General features: G+C 47.5%; 1 protein-coding gene across 1 annotated transcript in view; it reads right to left on the bottom strand.

The window, feature by feature from the left end:
• The window catches only part of MTBP (MDM2 binding protein), a 181,060-nt gene that overhangs the window by 32,303 nt on the left and 130,575 nt on the right, over positions 1-18,182 (bottom strand). The window contains exon 20 of the mRNA XM_086966165.1: positions 16,342-16,455. Within this exon, the coding sequence (XP_086822291.1) occupies positions 16,342-16,455 (114 nt within the window). The remainder of the gene's footprint in view (positions 1-16,341; positions 16,456-18,182) is intronic.

Genomic DNA, 18,182 nt, shown 5'->3' with positions numbered 1-18,182 from the left:
TGCGCTTGCGCATTGCTCCGGCGAGATTATAGTAAAGGGAAAAGAACAGTCTAACAAAACGGCGGATTAGACACAGTTCATGTGATTTATGCGCGTGCACAAACCAGCCACGTCACATACCACCATTTGTCTGTGCCTCGCATCAGACTTCAAATGCTGCCGCTTCCCCCCCAATCAGACTTCAAAGGCTGCCGCTCCCCCCGCATCAGACTTCAAATGAAGGCGCTCCCGCTCCCCCCCCCCGCCACAGCAATGCCAAGAGCTTGTCTCCACCTGCTCTCCCGTGTGCTTGCATCTTTCTTCCTTGGCCCTGGGTGTTTTCCGTGTTCTCCCATTCAGTGCCTTCTCGACCCCGTACTTGATTGCTGTACAAGCCCCAGCCCTCACTGCCTCTATCATTATACACTCTCCCTGTGTTTTCCTGTTTCCCCTTGCTTTTTTTCCGGCTCCGTCTTTGATAAACTGAACGCGCTTTGTAGCGCTCAACCCTGCGTGTTCTTAGCTTCAGTCTCTGTGCTGCTGCACCACATGAATCAGGGGCACCACCACATGACTCAGGGGCACCACTCACGGGCACCACCACATGACTCAGGGGCACCACCACATGACTCAAGGGCACCACCACATGACTCAGGGGCACCCCCCCCATCACCCAGGGGCACCCCCCCATCACCCAGGGGCACCACCCCATCACCCAGGGGCACCACCCCATCACCCAGGGGCACCACCCCATCACCCAGGGGCACCACTCACTGGCACCACCACATCACTCAGGGGCACCACCACATCACTCAGGGGCACCACCACATCACTCAGGGGCACCACCACATCACTCAGGGACACCACCACATCACCCAGGGGCATCACTCAGGGGCACCACCACATCACCCAGGGGCACCGCACATCACCCAGGGGCACCACTCACTGGCACCACCACATCACCCAGGGGCACCACCACATCACTCGGGGACACCACCACATCACTCGGGGACACCACCACACCACTCGGGGACACCACCACATCACTCAGGGACACCACCACATCACTCAGGGACACCACCACATCACTCAGGGACACCACGACATCACATCACTCGGGGACACCACGACATCACATCACTCGGGGACACCACCACATCACATCACTCAGGGACACCACCACATCACATCACTCGGGGACACCACGACATCACATCACTCGGGGACACCACCACATCACATCACTCGGGGACACCACCACATCACATCACTCAGGGGCACCACCACATCACTCGGGGGCACCACCACATCACTCGGGGGCACCACCACATCACTCGGGGGCACCACCACATCACTCGGGGGCACCACCACATCACTCGGGGGCACCACCACATCACTCGGGGGCACCACCACATCACTCGGGGGCACCACCACATCACTCGGGGGCACCACCACATCACTCGGGGACACCACCACATCACTCGGGGACACCACCACATCACTCGGGGACACCACCACATCACTCGGGGACACCACCACATCACTCGGGGACACCACCACATCACTCGGGGACACCACCACATCACTCGGGGACACCACCACATCACCCGGGGACACCACCACATCACCCGGGGACACCACCACATCACTCAGCCCAACGACATCATCACTCAGCACCACAACAGCACTGTCCTTGCTTGCTACCAATAAGCATTCCCATAGCCAATAGGACTCGCATTAGGAAAGTGTAAGCTATTGGCTTTGTGAATAACAATGCTATTAATGAACAAGTTACTTACCTTCGGTAACGATATATCTGTAAGAAACATTAGTTAGTGTTAGATTCCTTACCTTAGAATATCCCCAGGCGTCAGTCTGGATCCGGAAACTTTTGCGTAGCAGTACCCCTGCGCGTCAGTAGGCGTCGTCTGCAGGCGTCCCCTGCGGCTCCGCGTCAGTCGTCGTGCGCCGTGATGACGTCGCTGGAGTATATAGACGCCGCCTCCGCGCGCTGACGTCAGTTCTTTGTACACAGCTTTTCCGCGCCAGAAAACGCAGAGCCATGTGAGAACCAACACTGGTGCCATTTGAAACTAGGGCCCTGAAAGGGATGACGCAGAACGGGGAGGAAGGGTGGGTTTGGTAAGGAATCTAACACTAACTAATGTTTCTTACAGATATATCGTTACCGAAGGTAAGTAACTTGTTCATCTGAAAGAAACACGTTAGTGTTAGATTCCTTACCTTAGAATAGATACCCCAGCAATACCAACCCCGGTGGTGGGTCTGCGAACCAATACACTCCTACACCAGAAAGTCCTGGAGGACAGAACGGCCAAAGAAGCCATCCCTCCGGACTTGACTGTCCAGGCAGTAGTGCCTCGCAAAGGTGTGCAGCGAGGCCCACATAGCCGCCTGGCAAATGTCCTGCAAAGGGACTCCCCGGCCCAGGGCAGTAGTAGCCGCCGTGGCCCGAGTGGAATGGGCCCTCAGCCCAACAGGAGGCTCCTTCCGAGCCAAAGTGTAGCACGCTTTGATGCACAGAACGACCCACCGAGAGATGGTCCGTTTATGTACCGCCCGTCCCTTCTTCGCACCCACGTAGCCAACAAACAGTTGGTCATCCACCCGGAACTGGCGTGTGCGATCCACATAAAATGAGAGCGCACGTTTTGGGTCCAGACGATTGAGCCGCTCTTCATCCTTTGAAGGATGCGGAGGCGGGAAGAAGGAGGGGAGGGTGATAGACTGCCCAATGTGAAAAGCAGAAACTACTTTGGGCAGGAAAGAGGGTTTTGTCCTGAGAACCACCTTGTCAGGATGAATGGACAGGAAAGGAGGTTGGACAGAAAGAGCCTGGAGCTCACTCACTCTCCTGGCAGAGGTGATGGCAACCAGGAAAGCCGTCTTTAAAGTCAGGAGACGGAGAGGACAAGAATGAAGGGGCTCAAAGGGAGCACACATCAAAAAGGTTAGAACCAGGTTCAAGTCCCACTGAGGCATCACAAACGGAACAGGTGGATACATGTGTGTGATGCCCTTCAAGAATCTCGTTACAATTGGGGACTTGAACAAAGAAGGCTGATCAGGAAGCCTTAGAAAGGCTGAAATGGCCGAAAGGTAGCCCTTGATAGTGCCCAGAGCAGAGCCCTGCTGGGCAAGAGAGAGAAGAAACAGAAGAACCTCGGAAAGAGGGGCAGAAAGAGGATCCACAGCCTTTGCTGTGCACCATGCCACAAATCTGTTCCACCGACAGGCATATACCGACTTTGTGGAGGGACGCCTGGCTGCCAGAATTACGTCACAGACTTCAGGAGGCAAGTCAAATGGCCTCAACTGCCGCCGCTCAATCTCCAAGCATGGAGGTGGAGACTGGACAGGTTCGGGTGGAGGACCGTCCCCTGCTGCTGCGACAGAAGGTCCTCCTGAAGGGGCAGGCGGATCGGGGGACCGACTGACATGCTGAGTAGCTCGGGATACCAGTACCTTCGTGCCCAGTCCGGAGCCACAAGGATAACTTGGGCCCGGTCGCGCCTGATCTTCTTCAGCACTCTGGGCAGAAGTGGTATAGGCGGAAAGGCGTATAACAGACCGCAACTCCACTCGCGCCGAAAAAGGCGTCACCGTGCGAGTGCCGTCTTGGAAACTCCAACGCGCAGAACTGATGACATTGCGCGTTCTCTTCTGTGGCGAATAGATCTAACCAAGGCTCTCCCCATTGCAGAAAGATGCCTTGCGCCACGTCCGAGTTCAGACGCCATTCGTGATCCATCGAGCACCGACGGCTGAGTTCGTCCGCCCTGGCGTTCAGAGAACCTGCCAAGTGTTGAACCGTCAGAGTCACGCCCTGACGTTCCAGCCATTGCCAGAGGCGCAGAGCCTCCTGGCAAAGAGTCCACTACAAACTGATAGCGTGGCCCTTAGCATGAGCAACGTCCCCTGGTCACAGCATGAAACCCATTCGGGGCTATGCAGGTTAAGTCATTAATTGAAACAAATGTTCGTATTCTTTGAAGAAATCTAAGTATTTATTTTTTCTTTCATGAAAGTTATATCATCACATTCATCAATCCAGCCTTGTGAATTCCTAAATTATAATGTCCATATCCAATGCATTTCGGCTAGGGACTAGCCTTCATCAGGGACTGGGATCTATAAACAAACAGATATGGGGACATATCAGGGACCTAGGTCATAATACAACAGTACTTCCTAACTTAACATCGTGCAAGCCAGGTGTAGCCAAAGTCAGAGTCAAACAGGTAGCGTTATGTAGAAAGAGAAATGAAAAAAGCTTCCACCCGAAATGCTCATGTGAAAACGAAAACCGAGTAAGTCGTGCATTTGTAAAATAACGTTCCAAAAGTATCCATCCGGGAAGGTTATAAAGCGTAGAAGAGAGTAATCAATTTGCCTCCACCAAACATGCTCGACATTATAGCAAAACCACTGTGCAAGAAAACGTAACGTTAAAGTTTTTAAAGTGCTCGTAAATTGCGAGGTAAAGAAATATAGAACGTGAGGAAGAATAGTTTGTGCCGCTTACCAGTAAAGTTGATTAGCGTGCCCGTGAGCCGCTTCACGAAGGGTGTTTAAGCTCGTACGCAAAGCTCTTGTTTTATCGAGTGTTTAGAATTAAAACATAGACAAAGGACCAAGTTCCGATGAGAGTCATGGAAATGGAAAACGGAAAACGGAAATGTAGGCAGAAAAGCGGTGCCATGTTGGAAAAGTATATAGAATGAATTAAAACGGGGAAGAAACCAGAAATTACATGAATCGGCAGAAAATTAGAATTGAAGGTGAATCATACAAAATAAAGGTAGCTACAATAGTACTGAAAAAAGTAATAATAATAAACAGAATCAAATAAATGTCCATACTACATGGTTAAACTTTTGAAAAAGCAAAACTTTTGAAAAAGCAAAACAGGCAATTATAAGACAACATGCAGAGACCATGTTAGTGGCAAGGTATGCCATTCTCATTAAAGGTAACATCTAAATTCAGTTCTTTCATTCATTCCGGTCGGCTTCAGTGTTTCAAGTTTGAAAATCCAGAAGTTTTCTCTACGAAGCATGTTGTTGCGGTTATCAACACCTTCACATTTTCGGACAATCTCAAGGATAGTGAATCTGAGTTGGCTTACATTATGTGAAGCTTCACAAAAATGTGTTGCAACTGTGGATTTTGTCTGTTTGTTCCGAATGTTTGATTTGTGCTCATTCAGCCTTACTTTCATTTTTCTCTCAGTTTTACCCACGTAACCTTGTCCACAGGGACACTTCAATAGGTATATAACATTCGCCGAATCACATGTTGCTGAAACACGTAGCTTGATGTTGTGGCCTTTGCTGGGATGTGTGATTACATTCCCTCTGATAATGTTGTTGCAGTGACTGCAGTTGTGGCAAGGCAGGGTGCCATTGAAAACTTCCTCTGTGTTCTTGGTGCCAGATTTAATCATGTTCCCCAAATTCGTGCCCCTCTGATATGCAAAAAGAGGTAGTTCTTTGAATATATTGTTGAAATCAACTTCTTGGGCCAATATCGCCCAATGTTTTATGATGAGTTTTTTGAAGACTTTACTCTTGGTCGAGTATTTCGAGACCACCACAGTTCTTGTGTTCTCTTTCTTTGGAGCTTGAATCAACAAACTATTCCTATCCTTTTGTGCACATCTCTCTTTTGCTTCATCCAATATTTTCTGAGGGTATCCTCTTTTTTTAAATCTCTCTTCCATTTCATGGATTCTGATGTCTGATGTTACTGGGGAAGAGACAATCCGTTTCACTCGCAACATTTGCGAGTAGGGCAAATGCGTTTTCAGAGGATCATTGTGAAAACTGTTGTAGTGCAACAAATTGTTGCGGTCAGTCTGTTTTCTGTAGATGTCCGTTTCAAATAGTGGCCCATTTCTACGTATTTCCACATCTAGAAACGTGATTTTGTGTGCACTCATTTCAAAAGTAAATTGGATACGTTCATCCCGTGAGTTGAGTTCGGCAATGGCATTCCTTAAATCTGGTACAGAACCGGACCAGATCACAAACATGTCATCTATATACCTCAGTATCATTTTGGCACGAGATTTCCATGGTTCTCTATTGAGAATGTATTTATTCTCGAAGTGCTCCATAAATAGATTCGCGTAGACCGGAGCCGCCGAGTTTCGCATGGCCGTCCCGGTCAACTGCAAAAAATATTTACCTTGCCATTCAAAATAACTGTGAAAAAGAGTAAAATGAAGGAGCTCCATAAGGAACACTTTAAAGTCTGAATCCATTTCTGTGTTGAGCAGTGTCTGTTCTATCGCCTCAATTCCATCCTGGTGAGGAATAGAAGTATACAGGGACCTGACGTCCATGCTACATAGTATAACTTCTTCGTTCTCTACTAGTGGTACTGTGCCTAACCTTTCCAAAAAATGGGTCGTGTCCTTTACAAATGTTCTCATCCTCATTACATTTGCCTGCAAGTGTCTATCCAATAGTTGACCGATGGGTTGGTGAATACTCCCAACAGTGGATACGATGGGTCGAAAGGGAGGTTGAGTCAAATCTTTATGTATTTTAGGCAACATATGTATTGCCGGACTCCTTGGGTGTTCAGTGATCAGGAACTTCTTAGTTCTCTCATTTATAATTCCGTCATCAAAAGCTTTATTGACAATGTTATTTATAATCTTGGCAAATTGGTCGGTTGGATTATATCCCAAAGGCACATAGGTATGTATGTCCCCCAAATGTTTCTCCACCTCTTGTTCATAATGAGTAGTGTTCATCACCACGATAGCTCCCCCTTTGTCAGCTTTCTGACAAGTGATGAGTGGATTGTTCGCAATTCTTTGAAGTATTTGAATCTGTTTCTGCGTCAGATTGTGTTGTCTAGTCTTCCCCTTGAAACTTAGTTTAGATAGTTCAGCTCTCACTAGGTTTTCAAAGGAATCCAATGTTTTATGAGTCATGGGTGCCTCATAGTTGCTGTGCGGCGTCAATCCTAATAGTTGGTCCTCTTTCATGTCTTTTTTATCAGTAACCACGTTCTCAAAGAAGTGCCTCAATCGCAATTTCCTCATTAGCTTATATAATGAGACCTCCAGCTCCAATTTACTTGTTTCAGTGGTGGGAACAAATGACATACCTCTCTGTAGGGTTTCAATAGTGATATGGTCAAGCTTAACGTTAGAAATATTGATGACAAGATTATTCAGGTCCCGATTTTCTTCGGTTTCTCCTTCTTCTTTTCTGCCGTTACACTCCTGGTGGTAGGCGGTTCTTTTTCTCTTCAAAGGGACCTGAATAATCTTGTCATCAATATTTCTAACGTTAAGCTTGACCATATCACTATTGAAACCCTACAGAGAGGTATGTCATTTGTTCCCACCACTGAAACAAGTAAATTGGAGCTGGAGGTCTCATTATATAAGCTAATGAGGAAATTGTGATTGAGGCACTTCTTTGAGAACGTGGTTACTGATAAAAAAGACATGAAAGAGGACCAACTATTAGGATTGACGCCGCACAGCAACTATGAGGCACCCATGACTCATAAAACATTGGATTCCTTTGAAAACCTAGTGAGAGCTGAACTATCTAAACTAAGTTTCAAGGGGAAGACTAGACAACACAATCTGACGCAGAAACAGATTCAAATACTTCAAAGAATTGCGAACAATCCACTCATCACTTGTCAGAAAGCTGACAAAGGGGGAGCTATCGTGGTGATGAACACTACTCATTATGAACAAGAGGTGGAGAAACATTTGGGGGACATACATACCTATGTGCCTTTGGGATATAATCCAACCGACCAATTTGCCAAGATTATAAATAACATTGTCAATAAAGCTTTTGATGACGGAATTATAAATGAGAGAACTAAGAAGTTCCTGATCACTGAACACCCAAGGAGTCCGGCAATACATATGTTGCCTAAAATACATAAAGATTTGACTCAACCTCCCTTTCGACCCATCGTATCCACTGTTGGGAGTATTCACCAACCCATCGGTCAACTATTGGATAGACACTTGCAGGCAAATGTAATGAGGATGAGAACATTTGTAAAGGACACGACCCATTTTTTGGAAAGGTTAGGCACAGTACCACTAGTAGAGAACGAAGAAGTTATACTATGTAGCATGGACGTCAGGTCCCTGTATACTTCTATTCCTCACCAGGATGGAATTGAGGCGATAGAACAGACACTGCTCAACACAGAAATGGATTCAGACTTTAAAGTGTTCCTTATGGAGCTCCTTCATTTTACTCTTTTTCACTGTTATTTTGAATGGCAAGGTAAATATTTTTTGCAGTTGACCGGGACGGCCATGCGAAACTCGGCGGCTCCGGTCTACGCGAATCTATTTATGGAGCACTTCGAGAATAAATACATTCTCAATAGAGAACCATGGAAATCTCGTGCCAAAATGATACTGAGGTATATAGATGACATGTTTGTGATCTGGTCCGGTTCTGTACCAGATTTAAGGAATGCCATTGCCGAACTCAACTCACGGGATGAACGTATCCAATTTACTTTTGAAATGAGTGCACACAAAATCACGTTTCTAGATGTGGAAATACGTAGAAATGGGCCACTATTTGAAACGGACATCTACAGAAAACAGACTGACCGCAACAATTTGTTGCACTACAACAGTTTTCACAATGATCCTCTGAAAACGCATTTGCCCTACTCGCAAATGTTGCGAGTGAAACGGATTGTCTCTTCCCCAGTAACATCAGACATCAGAATCCATGAAATGGAAGAGAGATTTAAAAAAAGAGGATACCCTCAGAAAATATTGGATGAAGCAAAAGAGATGTGCACAAAAGGATAGGAATAGTTTGTTGATTCAAGCTCCAAAGAAAGAGAACACAAGAACTGTGGTGGTCTCGAAATACTCGACCAAGAGTAAAGTCTTCAAAAAAATCATCATAAAACATTGGGCGATATTGGCCCAAGAAGTTGATTTCAACAATATATTCAAAGAACTACCTCTTTTTGCATATCAGAGGGGCACGAATTTGGGGAACATGATTAAATCTGGCACCAAGAACACAGAGGAAGTTTTCAATGGCACCCTGCCTTGCCACAACTGCAGTCACTGCAACAACATTATCAGAGGGAATGTAATCACACATCCCAGCAAAGGCCACAACATCAAGCTACGTGTTTCAGCAACATGTGATTCGGCGAATGTTATATACCTATTGAAGTGTCCCTGTGGACAAGGTTACGTGGGTAAAACTGAGAGAAAAATGAAAGTAAGGCTGAATGAGCACAAATCAAACATTCGGAACAAACAGACAAAATCCACAGTTGCAACACATTTTTGTGAAGCTTCACATAATGTAAGCCAACTCAGATTCACTATCCTTGAGATTGTCCGAAAATGTGAAGGTGTTGATAACCGCAACAACATGCTTCGTAGAGAAAACTTCTGGATTTTCAAACTTGAAACACTGAAGCCGACCGGAATGAATGAAAGAACTGAATTTAGATGTTACCTTTAATGAGAATGGCATACCTTGCCACTAACATGGTCTCTGCATGTTGTCTTATAATTGCCTGTTTTGCTTTTTCAAAAGTTTTGCTTTTTCAAAAGTTTAACCATGTAGTATGGACATTTATTTGATTCTGTTTATTATTATTACTTTTTTCAGTACTATTGTAGCTACCTTTATTTTGTATGATTCACCTTCAATTCTAATTTTCTGCCGATTCATGTAATTTCTGGTTTCTTCCCCGTTTTAATTCATTCTATATACTTTTCCAACATGGCACCGCTTTTCTGCCTACATTTCCGTTTTCCGTTTTCCATTTCCATGACTCTCATCGGAACTTGGTCCTTTGTCTATGTTTTAATTCTAAACACTCGATAAAACAAGAGCTTTGCGTACGAGCTTAAACACCCTTCGTGAAGCGGCTCACGGGCACGCTAATCAACTTTACTGGTAAGCGGCACAAACTATTCTTCCTCACGTTCTATATTTCTTTACCTCGCAATTTACGAGCACTTTAAAAACTTTAACGTTACGTTTTCTTGCACAGTGGTTTTGCTATAATGTCGAGCATGTTTGGTGGAGGCAAATTGATTACTCTCTTCTACGCTTTATAACCTTCCCGGATGGATACTTTTGGAACGTTATTTTACAAATGCACGACTTACTCGGTTTTCGTTTTCACATGAGCATTTCGGGTGGAAGCTTTTTTCATTTCTCTTTCTACATAACGCTACCTGTTTGACTCTGACTTTGGCTACACCTGGCTTGCACGATGTTAAGTTAGGAAGTACTGTTGTATTATGACCTAGGTCCCTGATATGTCCCCATATCTGTTTGTTTATAGATCCCAGTCCCTGATGAAGGCTAGTCCCTAGCCGAAATGCATTGGATATGGACATTATAATTTAGGAATTCACAAGGCTGGATTGATGAATGTGATGATATAACTTTCATGAAAGAAAAAATAAATACTTAGATTTCGTCAAAGAATACGAACATTTGTTTCAATTAATGACTTAACCTGCATAGCCCCGAATGGGTTTCATGCTGTGACCAGGGGACGTTGCTCATGCTAAGGGCCACGCTATCAGTTTGTTTCAAAGAGTATCCTGAAGGAGGATACACCCTGGGGCACGCTACAGCATTTGAAATCAGAATAAGATATGGTGTGCGAACGAGAATAAATTTTTCTTGTCAAGAGTCCACGACCCCACCCCGCCTTGTTTGTTGCAGTACCACATGGCGGTGGTGTTGTCCGTGAACACCTGCACCACACTCCCGTTGACAAAGGGGAGGAATGCCTTCAGTGCTAGACGAATCGCCCGTAGCTCCAACAGGTTGATATGGAGCCGGGACTCCGCCGGAGACCAGATGCCTCTGATCTCTGCCTCTCCCAAGTGGCCACCCCAGCCCTGGAGGGACGCGTCCGTCACGACTACGTGCTCTGGTTGGGGAAGGGAGAGGGATCTGCCTCTGACCCAATCGCAGTCCGTAAGCCACCACTGCAGTTGTCTCGCAGTGCCCTCTGAGATCAAGACGTGGTCGGACAAGTTGCCCTGATGCTGGGCCCACTGAAACTTCAGGTCCCACTGCAGAGCCCGCATCCGCCACCGGGCGTGATGCACCAGAAGGATGCAGGAAGCCATCAGTCCCAGCAGCCCCAGCGTCAACCTGACCGAAACCCGGGATAGCGGCTGAAAGATGGGGATCAAAGCCTGTATATCCCGGACCCGCCGTTCCGGAGGATAAACCCGAAACTGCGCAGAGTCCAGAACCGCTCCGATGAAAAGGAGCTTTTGAGAGGGACACAGGTGTGATTTCGGCACATTGATGGAGAACCCCAGGTCGTGCAAGAGGTCTGCCGTCATCTGAAGGAGGTGGACGACTGTCTGGGGCGAGCCCGCCTTCAACAACCAGTCGTCTAGGTAGGGGAAGACAGAAACCCCTAACCTGCGCAGATGAGCTGCGACCACCGCCATCACCTTTGTGAACACCCGTGGGGCGCTGGTAAGGCCGAAGGGGAGCACGACAAACTGAAAATGCTCCTGGCCTACCGTGCACCGCAGGTAACGCCGGTGGGCCGGCAGGACGGGGATATGAAAATACGCATCCTGCAAGTCCAACGCTACCATCCAGTCTTGCGGGTCTAGAGCAGCCAAGACCTGAGCTAAAGTCAACATCTTGAACTTCTCCTTCCGGAGGAAGCCGTTGACGTTCCGTAGATCCAAGATAGGACGTAGGCCCCCCTTGTCCTTCTTGGGCACCAGAAAGTAGTGGGAATAGCAACCACGCCCTACTTCTGGCCCAGGAACGCGCTCGATGGCCCCCTTGGCCAAGAGGGCCGTAACTTCCTCCTGCAGAAGTGTCAAGTGGTCCCCCGACACACGGTGGTTCTGCGGTGGCATGGCTGGAGGAGTGGTCTCGAAGGAGAGGGAGTAGCCCCTTCGGACGAGTTGCAGCACCCACCTGTCCGATGTAATCGTGCGCCAGTGAGCGTGGTGATGGCGAACCCTGCCACCCACTGGCGTCACATGGGGCCGAAAGCACGGACTAGGAGGACTTGGAGGCAGATGCTGCGGGGGGAGGTGTGGCCTGACCCCGCCGTTGACCCCGACCGCCGCCACGGCGGTTTCCACGGCCGCCACCGTGTTGAATGGATTGTTGCGGCGCGTGGCTGGCAGCACGTGTGGGGACGCCCCTTCCTTGGCCACGAAAGGAGCGAAACGAACCCGTTTGCTGGCGCTGGGTCGAGAGACCCAAGGACTTGGCCGTGACCCTGGAGTCCTTGAAGCATTCCAGCGCGTGGTCCGCCATGTCGCCAAACAGGCGACAGCCATCGAACGGCATGTCCATCAAGGCATTCTGGACATCTGCCGAGAAGTTGGCGGATCTCAGCCAGGCGTGGCGACGAATCGCCACCGTCGTGGACATCGCTCTGCCTAGCGAGTCGGTCGTATCAAGACCACACCGTATAGAGTATTCAGCTGCATCTCGGCCCTCAGCCACAGCTTTACCGAGTTTAGCCCTCACCTCCATGGGGCATTCTGGCAGCAGGTCCGCGACCGTATCCCACACAGAGTGGGTGTAGCGGCCTAAGAGGCAAGCGGTGTTGCAAGACCGCAGTCCCAAACTCAGGGACGAGAAGACCTTCTTGCCATATTGGTCATACCTCTTAGATTCCCGGTCGGGTGGAGCCAACGGGAATGCGGTCTGGGAGGTTGAGGCCTGGATCACCAGACTCTCGGGGGTGGGGTGGGTGGACAGGAACTTGGGGTCGTCCGGACAAGGACGGTGGCGTCTGGCCACGTTCCGATCAACAGGCGAACCTGAAGCGGGCCTGGACCACGTGCCCAACAGAACGTCTGACAAGGCTTCGTTAAACGGCAACAGTGGCTCCTGTGGGCATGACTGCGGTTTGAAGACCTCAGTGAGGATGTTAGGCCGCACGGCCGCGACGGGGAGCTCAAGGTGTAAGGCCTTGGCAGCCCTCATCAGCACCACAGAATATGCAGCTCCCTCCTCCGACGCCACGGAAGGAGGAGAGACAAACCCAGGGTTAGGAGAGTCGTCCAGATCACTGGCATCCCCCAAATCACCTGTCCAGTCCGGGTCATACTGGCACTCACGTGACAGAGGATCCTCAGACCCCTCCCAACCTTCCCCGTACTCTTCATCATCTCCATATTCGGAGTCAACGATGTAGACCGGCTCCTCGGGGTTTACAGGCCCCATCGGCGTCGAGCCCGGCGTCGATCGACGCCGGTCCGACTCCGCGTCCGGATTCGGGGAGGGTATGGGGACGGCGCCGCCCGGAGCCGGCGCCGGGGCCCCGAAGCCGGCACAGGAGAACCGGCGCCGCGCGGGGACGGCATCGGGGGTAACCCCGATGGGAGCGGCGCCGGACCACCCGGCAGGCCAGCCGGCGTCGACCCCGAAGGCCCTTGCGGCGCCGGGGTCGGAGCCGTCGGCGGCACCGGGGCCGGAGCACCCGATGGCGTCGAGCCAGGGACACCCGACCCGCCAGGGCCCCCAGACGGTAGCACTGGGCCCGAAGGCGCCGTAGGCCACGTCGGAGAACTGAGCGCCCTCATGGCCATGAGGAACGCCTCAATCTCCTCAGGCGTCGCACCTTGCCCAGGGACCGGAGGGTATGGGGCAGGCCGCGCCGGCGACTCTCGCGGAGCCGCGGGGTTGGGGTCACCCGAACCCCCGGCCGCGTCGCGCGAACGTCGGGGGGAGTTGGGGGTACGATGACGACGCCCGACTTCTTGTATTTCTTACCTGATGAGCCCGACGAATGGTGACGACTTCCGGAGCGGCTCCGCGACCGCTCCCTCGAACGCTCCCTGGACCTCCGGCCGGACCGGGACCACACCCGGAGCTCAAGTAGCTTGCGGGACCGCTCCCGCCTAGCCTTGTTAGTGAGAGCCCGGCAGTCGACGCAGGCGTCCACGTCGTGGTCGGGGCCCAGGCACCGGAGACAGAGTCGGTGATGGTCCGTGACCGACATCGTGCGGTCACAACCGTCACAATTCTTGAAACCGGGCATCCTACCAGGCACCAAAAGAGATTAGAAGTTAAACAAAGTTGGTCAAAAGACCGGAGTACTGCTCTTCGGATCTGCGCTTACTGGCGCGGAAAAAAGAAGAACTGACGTCAGCGCGCGGAGGCGGCGTCTATATACTCCAGCGACGTCATCACGGCGCACGACGCCGACGACGGACGTGGAGCCGCTGGGGACGCCTGCAGACGACGCCTGCAGACGACGCCTACCGACGCGCAGGGGTACTGCTACGCAAAAGTTTCCGGATCCAGACTGACGCCTGGGGATATTCTAAGGTAAGGAATCTAACACTAACGTGTTTCTTTCAGATTTATATATTTTCAAAGCCACTACATATTTAAATAGTTTGTCATTTACAATACCAATAGCTCACACTTTCCTAATGCTGGGTGTGTGTGGGTGCCGGCCACAATTTCTTTTTTTACTTGTGTGTGTGCCCCAGGTATAGTAAGGTCAGAGTTTCCAAAGTTGTTTGCCGTTTTCTTAATAACAATGGTACCTTTTAACAAATCTTCATGAAACTCTCCCTAAAATAAAGTTCATCCACCTCGGCTCCATCAGCCTGACCACCTTGAATTTGTGAAGGTGACCCAGAGGGACGACTCCCAGGTGCCAAAAATTGAAAAGGACTTTCAGGAGAAGAGTATCTTGTGTGGCAGATACCCTTACAGTACCCTAGTTCTGAGAAAATGTAAAAAAGAAAAAAAAATTAAGAGAAAGAAGGTTGGCCTGCAAGTCTCTGCTGTGCAGGACCTCTGCCAGGACGTGTGGCCTAACCTCCTGCTGCGAAATGCCAGAGGCCTGTGAAGGAGAAATTGGGTACAGAGCCTGGCACCCAACTCCGCCACCGCCGGCCAGCCACCCTGCTACATGCCCCTGTAGGTACTGCAAAGAAGGGGCATAGGCTAAATAGGATTTAAAAAAATTAAAATGAAGAAAAAACACTCCCAAAGCTTAAAGTGACGTATAGCTCGGTATGGTAGTAAGAGGTTTGCTTTTGTTAAAAAAAAAAAAAAAGAAAAAAAACTAGAATTTCACTGGAATTAAAAAGGGTAAAGTGGCATTATAGCTAGGTACTGTATTGTAGAAAAAACCTAATGTTTAAAAACCCTAAAAACCCACTGATATTTACCACTTATAGCTTACTGCACTAACTATAACTTATACATCAAACATGCAAGACTTATGATCTTACATATTACAATGCTCATGACAAGTAAAATGACATTCACAGTGACATCTTAATGACATCATTAATGACATAATTAATGCCATCACTGATGACATCATCCAGTCAATGTGATGGTTTCATATAGAATTTGTAGACATGAAGTAATTCCACATGTACAGCTGTGGCGAATTTTCTATCACCGATCATATGATAATGGATACCACATGCTGGATACATCTGTTCAGTCGCCCACATTTGGTGCATGACGGCATACAAACTTAGAGCCATGCTTACTAACCATTGAGCCTTAAACCACCTCAAAGTGAATCACCTTTACATTCTACATTATTCAACAATGTGCAATGCTTTAAACTCTTCAGCTAATCTCTGGAAATAAACCAAAATACAGTATAAATCTCATTGATACCTAGAATTTTCTATAGCACTGTATTATAATACTTCAAAATGGGCACATGTCCAGATAGCCAGTGGTCGATAATCATTTGTGAACAGAAGCTTTAACCTTACAGATTATTTGCAATATGAGTTGGCATTTAGGCATATTCTAATTTGAAACACACATGGTGTACCTCCAGCATCCCAAAAAGTGATCTGCACGTGGTGCACCATATAATTTTGAACATGCGCAACCATAATTGCAGCAAGGACGTATGCTCTTACCATGCTATGGATCCGCACATGTATATGTACACTCTATTGCTATACTGTATATGACTTTGGGGTCATCAGTGATGTAATCCAAAATGTCCTTTGAGATGTCATCAGTGATGTCATTTAAGATGCCATGAGTGATGTAATGGTGGGGGCAAGTTATAGTCGGCTTATTAAATTAGAACTGGTAAATTTCAGGTTTTTTTAACTCCTAAATATAACAGAACGCTAAAATGTCGTTTATTCGGACCGGGGGGTTATATACACACACACAGGTTTATTCTCTCTTTCTCTCTGTCCCTCTCTTTCCATATATATCTATATCCATATGTATATAGATAGATAAAGAGAGAGCGCAAACAAGGCCATTTAGGGTGTACATTTACAGAAAGGATTCATTTGAGGAAGCATTAGGTATTAGATTCCTTAGGTTAAAAATATACCTTCAAGTAGAATTTCGATATTTCAAAAAGACGCTGAGAACAGGCAGCAAAGCACTTGTGATCTTCTCCAATGCCATGCTTCTTGAGTGTTTGAGAAACAACCTCTCTCAGCATCTGTAAGATCAAAGAGGATTTTTACTATAGTATCACCATACCAAAGATTCACACAGATATAACCCCAAGAATGTGATAAGAGATCACTTCCAACAACCTCTTTCAGCAACTGGTATACCACACAATATATTTACTCAAAGGGTGGAGGCACCCCAGAGCAAATCTACAGTATCCAGCAATTAAACCGAAGCACACCACTTTTAAATTACTCTTATCCTTTGAAAATAATCCAAGGCGCAGTCAGTCATGAGGGTTTCCTTGGTAGAAATGCACCATAATTTATGAATCAGGTCACTGTTGATGTTTTAATTAATTCCATTACAGACAAAAACAGCAGTTGCTTCTTCCAAGGAAACCCTCATGAATGACTGTGCCTCGGATTACTTTCAAAGGATAACAGTAACTTAAAAGTGGTGTGCTTCGGTGTACTTGCTGGCCTTTGATTTTGAACTGTTTGCACAGTTCGAATGGACTTATACCAAAGTGGGCGGGTATTGTGGCACCATGAGAGCACCTCTATGACATGTGAACATTTAGTACTGTTAAAAGAATTACAATACCATAAAATAGTAAACGTGCAGAATACCAAACCCACGAGTATTGTATGTTTCACAAATCTACAGTACATTTCCATGGATGTTACCTCAAAACTGAGTAAAGAAATTGCTCATGTAAACAGTTTGGCTGTATTTGCTCCCTGGCACATAGTCTTGAAAATAGGTTTCTAGATGGACTGCCATTAGAACGCGAGTGAACAAACCTACGGAAGATCTTGAGCACCATAAATCAAATCCACTTATTTGGTGAGGAATCTTACAGTAACAGCATGACCAGGACTGATTAGTATTGAATAGTGGCTATAACTTTTTACTCAAAGGTAATAGAGGATAATTCAAAAGCTTTCTAGACTAGCTGCCCTGAAGTAACGCCCCCCCTCCCACATCATCCACTGCCTCAATTTAACAACTGCAGAGACTAGTTAACTAAATGTTCTGTGGCAAAGAACCAGCCACTTACTTTTAGTAATGCTCTCTTTAAAAGGAGATGAATCCTCGTGCATAGTCCTAATTTGAATCCCTTTTCAAGGTGCAACACTGGATCTGGATTTTTAAAAATATCTTTAGTTCTCTCCTTTTCCCAGCATCAAAAGATGCAGTATGGAGTTTTCAGTAGTGTCTTTTGGCTCCGGAGGAAATAACTTGTGGATTGCTTGTATGGTGCCAGTCCCCATTGAAAAGCAAAACAGAGCCATTAAAATTCTATCAATGTTACCGGGTGTGATGTTCACCTTTCTTAAACATTTTGTGCAGTGCCGCCTTCTAAAAATACCCAGAACCTGATGAGGAAGCTAAGAAGAAGAAGAAGAATACTAACCTCAAGAAGTTAAAGGCATATAATTTGAAGACTCTGGTATTGGACCTTCATCTTAAGCAAAAAATGCCAAGGAGGTGAACAGTTGAGAAATAAAACATATGTAATATTACATTAGTATTCACGGACGGTGAAATAAGTCATTTTGGGGTGAATGAGGCCATCACAGAGAGCAGCACAAATCAAACAAAAGACAAGCAAACTATTGGGATACAATAGACTTTGCTGGAACCTTGTTGAGCAGCACATAAGACACGTGTTATGTATCAAAGAAGGAGCTTAGGGGGAAATGTAAGAGTGTACAGGCGATGAGTCTGATCAGGAGTCTTGTGGCTTGAATCTTGTGAACTACTCTC

Source organism: Lissotriton vulgaris, chromosome 4_1 (assembly GCF_964263255.1).
Source record: "Lissotriton vulgaris chromosome 4_1, aLisVul1.2, whole genome shotgun sequence".
NCBI classification, from domain to species: Eukaryota; Metazoa; Chordata; class Amphibia; order Caudata; family Salamandridae; genus Lissotriton; species Lissotriton vulgaris.
Note: the sequence above shows the minus strand (reverse complement) of the source record. Positions and strands in the feature narration are given on the sequence as shown.